General features: G+C 44.2%; 2 protein-coding genes across 11 annotated transcripts in view; one reads left to right on the top strand and one right to left on the bottom strand.

Moving 5' to 3' along the window:
- Positions 1–3,544, top strand: part of rapgef1b (Rap guanine nucleotide exchange factor (GEF) 1b) — a 67,040-nt gene extending 63,496 nt beyond the window's left edge. For all 10 annotated transcript variants that reach the window (XM_034095429.2, XM_034095432.2, XM_034095430.2 and 7 more), the window contains 3 exons: positions 1,595–1,692; positions 1,771–1,899; positions 2,516–3,544. In XM_034095429.2, the coding sequence (XP_033951320.1) occupies positions 1,595–1,692; positions 1,771–1,899; positions 2,516–2,666 (378 nt within the window). In that variant the 3' untranslated portion in view covers positions 2,667–3,544. The remainder of the gene's footprint in view (positions 1–1,594; positions 1,693–1,770; positions 1,900–2,515) is intronic.
- Positions 3,545–3,580: 36 nt separating this feature from the next.
- On the bottom strand, positions 3,581–7,139 carry uck1 (uridine-cytidine kinase 1). The gene is made up of 7 exons (XM_034095440.1): positions 6,957–7,139; positions 5,981–6,140; positions 5,530–5,626; positions 5,296–5,438; positions 5,116–5,210; positions 4,742–4,790; positions 3,581–4,655 (listed from the first exon to the last, which is right to left on the bottom strand). The coding sequence occupies exons 1-7, from the start codon at positions 7,044–7,046 to the stop codon at positions 4,462–4,464; spliced, it is 828 nt and encodes a 275-aa protein (XP_033951331.1). The 5' UTR covers positions 7,047–7,139; the 3' UTR covers positions 3,581–4,461.
- Positions 7,140–7,153: the final 14 nt, after the last annotated feature.

A 7,153-nucleotide genomic window follows, 5' to 3' on the forward strand; every position in this document is an offset into this window, starting at 1 on the left:
AGCCCAAAATCAGTATCTCAGAAAATGAGAATATTACATAAGACCAATAAAAAAAGGATTTTTAATACAGAAATGTCGGCCTTCTGAAAAGTATGTTCATGTGTTTGCACTCAGTACTTGGTTGCGCCTCCTTTTGCATGAATGACTGCATCAGTGCGGCGTGCCATGGAGGCGATCAGCCTGTGGCTCTGCTGAGGGGTGATGGAAGCCCAGGTTGCTTCAGCGGCCTTCAGCTCGTCTGCATTGTTGGCTCTCGTGTCTCACCTTCCTCTTGACAATACCCCTTAGATTCTCTATAGGGTTCAGGTCAGGCCAGTTTGCTGGCCAATCAAGCTCAGTATCTCCATGGTTACTAAACCAGGTCTTTGGCAGTGTGGGCAGGTGCCAAGTCCGGCTGGAAAATGAAATCAGCATCTCCATAAAGCTAGTCAGAAGAAGGAAGCATGAAGTGCTCCAAGATGTCCTGGTAGACGTCTGCGTTGCCTTTGGACTTGAGAACACCCAGTGGACCAACAGCAGCAGATGACATGGCTCCCCAAACCATCACTGACTGTGGAGACTTCACACTGGACTTCAAGCGACTTGGATTCTGTGCCTCTCCACTCTTCCTCCAGACTCTGGGACCTTGATTTCCAAATGAAATGCAAAATGTACTTCCATCTGAAAAGAGGGCTTTGGACCAGTGAGCAACAGACCATCTCTGTTTCTCCTGAGCCCAGGTCAGACGCTGCTGACGTTGTCTCTGGTTCAGGAGTGGCTGGACACGAGGAAGGCTCAGTTGTAGCCCATGTCCTGGATACGGCTGTGTGCGGTGGCTCCTGATGCACTGACTCCAGCCTCAGTCCACTCCTTGTGAAGCTCCCCCAAATGTTTGAGTGGCCTTTGCTTGACAACCCTCTCAAGGCAGCGTTTATCCCTGTTGCTTTGCACCTTTTCCTACCACTCAACTTTCTGTGAATATGCTTGGATACAGCACTCTGTGAACAGCCAGCTTCTTTAGCAATGACCTTCTGAGGCTTACCCTCTGTAGCGGCCCAAATCATATAGAAATACAACAGATAATTAACTTAAAATAATACAGCCGCTGAGGCACTAGTTAGCAGATCTTACGCAGGGCAATAAATAAATAAAAGCATAGAAAATACTTTAACTTATGAGACTAACTAAGAATACATTTACAATAAACACTATAAAACAGCAAGAAAATAAATGTTAAACTATTAAATAATATAAAGATATATAGCTCCAACACCCTCCTTGTGGAGGGCGTCAATGACTGTCTTCTGGACAACTGTCAAGTCAGCAGTCTTCCCCGTGAGTGTGAAGCCAGCTGAACCAGATTGAGAGACCCCGTGAAGGCTCAGGTTCATCAGCTGATTAGTGACTCCGTGAGTCCACAACATTAAACTTTTTCACAATATTCTAATGTTCCTTAGCTGTAAGCCGTAATCACCCAGATTAAAACAAATAAAGCCTTAAGTATTTGACTTTGTGCGTAATGATCCATATCATATGAGTGAATTGATTGAGATGCACCTGTATATTCACAAGTTCCAGCAAAGGATGGTAATGATCTTGGTCCCTCTCCTCTCAGGGCTTGGAGGAGTACTGCACGTTGATTGACAGCTCGTCGTCCTTCAGAGCGTACCGAGCTGCTCTCTCTGAGGTGGAGCCCCCCTGCATCCCCTACCTGTGAGTGAACCGACCATACACTCAGACACATGTTTTTAGGCGAGAACCACACGTTTACCCCCCTCTTCGCTCTCCCAGGGGTCTCATCCTGCAGGACCTGACCTTCGTCCACCTGGGGAACCCCGACTTCATCGAGGGGAAGGTGAACTTCTCCAAACGCTGGCAGCAGTTCAACATCCTGGACAGCATGCGGCGCTTCCAGCAAGTGTAAGTCCGCGGGGACACATTCACAGCACCATGAGCATGCACGTCTTCTTGTGATGGATCGTTTGAAAGCTTTCCAAACATCAGTCACCGTAACAACTGCCATCGTTTGTTTGGAAGCACAATTTGATTTGCATTACATTTGAATCTAAAGCAGGGGTGTCAAACTCAATTTCATCGCGGGCCACATTAGAATTCTGGTTGCACTCAAAGGGCCGGCTGTAACTTTAAGACGATATAAATATATAAAATAATGTATTATATTACATTACTGCCTCTGCATTGGATTATTATCGGATAGGGTAATAACTTCATAATTAACTACGTCTGAATGCAGAAGTCTAGGGCAAATAATTGCAAGTCTCTTCAGTGTGCATGTCACAAAATGAGATGCATTGTGGGAAAGGTTGTTTATTGGCAATGTGGTTCTGTAAAACGGCATGTAACCGTATAATAAACATATTATATTCTTTGCAAGCTCTTGCGGGCCACATTAAATGAAGTCGCGGGCCGGATTTGGCCCCCGGGCCTTGAGTTTGACACCCCTGCTCTAAAGCATCGCTGCCATCTCCACACGAGCGCTTTGTGTTCTCATTAATCAAACCTCCTCTCATCTCAGGCATTATGATCTGAAGCGCAACGAAGACATCGTGTGCTTCTTCAACGACTTCAGCGACCACCTGGCGGAGGAGGCGCTGTGGGAGCTGTCGCAGAAGATCAAACCCAGGAACATCACCAGGCGCAAGACGGAGCGTGAGGAGAAGACCTAGGGCCCCCGGGGGCCGGCCAAACTGACCTCCAACTGTGCTTCATAACACTAACTCCACTTTACTACAGACTGAGAGACGAATGGAAGCTAATGGGAGCCTCACTGCAGGGGGACGCAGAGCAAGCTACAGCGGAGGGTTGCAGAGAGCTGCTGCTCGGAGATTATACATTGGGATTACTGTGACTCTGGAGGAGGCCGAGGAGGGGCACGGAGCGACGGGGAGACGGAATACCCAGTCTGCTCCCTGGGCTCCGTCTTCGTGAGAATGAGCTGTCCATTTCTCTCCCGAGATTCTCCTTCCTCTTCCTTTTATGTATGTGCCATTTGTCGGTCGTCCTCTGCATTGACTTATGAGTGTCCCCTCAACACAGCGGGCCCTCAGAGCAGAGAACCGGGACCGTGCGCTGGGGGATCTGAACTCAGAGAGGACGGCCATCACAGACTGGAACCTGAGTTTTTGGAAACATTTTGTGTAAGAATCATGTATTATATACAGTGCTCCTTTTGTTCTGAGAAAGGATGTCTATGCTTATGAGAAGAGCTTAGCTTCTCCAGTGCCACACGTGTGCACTCAAAAAGAGCTAAGCAGAACCACAAACAAGTACAAATTACTAAAGATGCTGTGATCTATGTAATGTCATACTGAATCATGGGGTGCCGTGCTCACGTGTAGAGAACCATCCGGCAGTCACGATCATGTCCCGCTCACGTTGTGTGTGAAAGTGTTCGTGTGCGACTGAAGTCCTCGTGACATGTTTGTCTGTCATGTGCTGTAGTAAATCATTTGGATTCCTTTGTTGGGATAATGGTCCAAAGCCCAACACGTCACACTGTGCTCTCAAACTCCAATAAAACAAACAGCTTTGTTTCTATACACAGCGTGCGGGTCGGAAACATCACTTCCTGCTTTCAAACTCAAAAGACTTACACTTTTCCATTTATTGTTTACAGAGTGGTCAGTGCAAAATGAACTTAAAAAAAGTAAGGCTTGTATTCAACTGTAAGTAATGAAAGGAAGCACTCGGTTTAACGCTACTATGATTTGATTTAAATAAGTTAAAGCAAATAGGGAAACAGCAGGATAACAGGTTCGTGTGACTATCATTTAAATATACTCTGAATTTAAGCAACAAAAAAGCAGATATAAACGTCAAAGTGCAAAAGCATAACAGAATTAAACATTTAAAAACTCTTTTTACTGGAGCTGCAACTTCTAGAGGACTAATCCAACGACAGAAAGATAATCAGCAACTTTTTTGATATTTGTTACAATAATATGCCCTACTTTTGTCTGTATCAAAGTGTATATATATATAATATAATATCTTTGGGTTTTAAACTGACAAAAGAAGACATTTAAAGATATAACCTTGGATTTTCAAATGGACATTTTTCAATATTTTCTGGCTTTTTATAGATTAAATATATAAAATAATCTGCAGATAAATCAATATTTAAAATATGTGTTAGTTGCAGCTCCTCCCCTCCCTCTCAGTGACTGATCTTCTGACCACAGCCAACACTGAGAAACTTATCATGGAAGACGTGACATGTGAAAAGCATAATCTAGAAGCATGTTGGTTATGCAGCAATAATTACAGTGAAAGGATGGAGTGGTCGCAGCACTGTGTGCTTGCACCGTGGGATTGTGGGTACATTTTTTAACTTTTTAAAACCTCTGCAGAGAGAGAGGGAGGGTGGCGTGACCCTTCGTGCACAAATCAGTAGCAGCAATCCTGTCTCGAGCTCATGTCCACAGTCTGGAAACATCCGTCCTCCAGAGCCCCAGTGAAGGCTCAGTGCGGCCGGCAGCTGGGCTCCAGCAGGACCCTCTTCCCTGCAGAGTTGGGGGCCCCGTTCTGCAGGTCCCCCAGCTCAGAGATGGCTCTTTTGAAGCCCCGCGTGTGGCCGCTGGCGGAGGCTCGCTGCCATTTGCAGAGCTCACCACTCAGGATGTCTTGGATGTGCTGCACGATAAGGTTGATGGCCACTGATGGGAGAGGAACAGATTTGTCGAGCATTCATTCCAGAGAAACGAGCAGAACATTATTTTAATTAGGGGAACAACACACTTACCCATATTGTCAACGCCCCTTGGAATGATGACATCGGCATACTTCTTTGTCTGAGAGAAAAACACGTGTTCATGTTTGTTGAGAAAACACCAAATGACGAGCATCATACAATGGAGGAGGGTTATTGTAGGTTAAAAGTAATTGAAGAGCCAGGGAAGGGGGATAACATTACTGAAAAAAAAGATTAGATATTCTGAGATTAAAGCGATAAATGTGCCAGAAACTAATCAGAAATTGACAACAAAAAAATTGGTGTGATATATTTTTGCCATCTTTTTAAAGAGAGTAATGTGGTTTCTTCCCTCACCCAGCCCTGTGTTATTGTTATGCCCCTAAAATGGCCCTTATTTGTTGTTGAGCAGTAAACATACTTACAGGCAAACAAAACTCTTCAAAGGCAGGCTTGACAAATGTTGTGTACTGCGTGAGAATCTGTTCCAGATCCCTCCCTCTGGTCATGTCTCGCAAAACTGTAGGAAATTCAGGTAATGTTTTCATCATGGATATACTGTGGTGGCCCACATCTGGAATAATGCACGAGGAAGACTTTAATACCTCTGCGAGACAGTCTGACGTCTGAATCTGTGTCCACAAAGAGCTTCATGTGAAACATATCACGCACTTTCTGTGGGTAGAAGACGAGAATCCCCTCAAAGAGGACCACGTCTGCCGGGTAAACTGTGATCCTCTCTTCCAATCTAAAACAGCACATCCAATGTTGATGGGAATTAAAAAAAAAAAAAAGATTTCCTACAAGGGCTGAATCAATGTGAATTGCTTCCTTCTTACCTGGAATGAGTTACGAAGTCATACGTTGGCACCTGAACCACTTTTCCCTCTGCGATGTCTGTCAAGGTTTGGTACATTAAGTCCGTATCAAATGCCTCTGCAAGACAAACGGAAACAGCAGAAATGTAAGACTCTGCATGCAGCCTTTAAACAATAAACACCATATATTTGACAGGGATCCACAGAAATCTGGCATATAAAGCCTGACAACAATTCCAGATATGAGTGATATCGAGGCGGTGATTTCATTTATACCGCCATTGGGATTTCTCCCTCGGCAAATGAGTAAGTATTTGATTTATTTAATCATAAGGAGTGTCACTTTAGCTGTGATTATTTCCTCAGCTAGCATGTTCTGTGATTTCTACACTGTGATATTTCATATAGGCTGTAGAAATTGGGATTAAATGTCAGTTACAGTTAAAAAAAAAAAAGCACCCTTTAACCATACCTGGATGATCAAAGTTGTACTGGCCCTTCAGCGCCTTCCCCTTCTGCTCGGCCGTCAGCACTCTGTAGAAGCTGTCCTGGCTGATGATGGCCACCTTCCTCTGGCGGTGGTCCACCTTGTTCTGGCCCAGCAGCTCCATGATCTTGGCGCACACTGTTGACTGTGGCAGAACAAGAAATCAGACTTCAGTACAGACTTCGGTCCGGATAAGAGACATGGAAAAGCATATTAAGATAGCATGTTTTTACATAGTGTTTACAATTAGTTGAAGAATAATCACAATTTTATGGCAGAAAATGCGGTTTCCAGCCTTTCAAATATGGAGATTACTTATTTTCTCGTTGTTGTTGTTGCAGCCCTATTTATGAATATAAGATTATCTACATCATGTTTCTTTATTACCAATCATGCAACCACTATTGCAGGTTTTAACTGTTGCATACTCGACATAAAGATTAACAAGAACTGGGGACAAAGTGTCTCCTTGTCTGACACCATTCCCTCTCCAAATGGGGAGAAGACCCTATTGCCCAGTTGTACTTGCATGATCAGAATAGGCTATACTAAACTGACATTAAGTGTATTTTTATTAATGTCAATCGTAATGCCGCATTAAATAGATTTAACTAGCAAGGACCAATTCACAATGCATGTTTTTGTCAGTTTCCCGGGAAATCTGACAGTCTCCAGTGACCTTAATGTTCATCAGCTGATTTGGCACTGCGAGGGAATTGACAAATTATTAACAGTGTTAGCTATTTGAAGCTAAAAGGTCACAAACACGAATAAGTAGTTATTCAATATTAGCAGGGAAGACATTTTATTATAGTTGCCGTGTGTTGATGATATAGTGAAACGAAACTGAGCGACGGGGGCGTGCCAGTTGCTCTGACAGTTTGACAAATGCTAATGTTGCTAAGCTAAGCTAATAGGAATGCTAATATCCGTAGTCCTCTGGCTGCAAACAGATACTGACCTTGCCGCTAGCTGTTCCTCCACTGACCCCTATTAAGAAGGGACAATTCCGGGGTCTCTCTACTTCCTCTAGGGCTCCGAAAACATCCATCGCAGTCCAGAAGTTCAGGAGACTACAGATATCTAGATAGCCGGGCTGGCTGAGTGTTTGCTATGCTATCTGTAGTAATAACAACGCACTGCTCTCGCGATATCATA

The sequence above is a fragment of the Pseudochaenichthys georgianus genome, chromosome 12, assembly GCF_902827115.2.
Source record: "Pseudochaenichthys georgianus chromosome 12, fPseGeo1.2, whole genome shotgun sequence".
NCBI lineage: Eukaryota > Metazoa > Chordata > Actinopteri > Perciformes > Channichthyidae > Pseudochaenichthys > Pseudochaenichthys georgianus.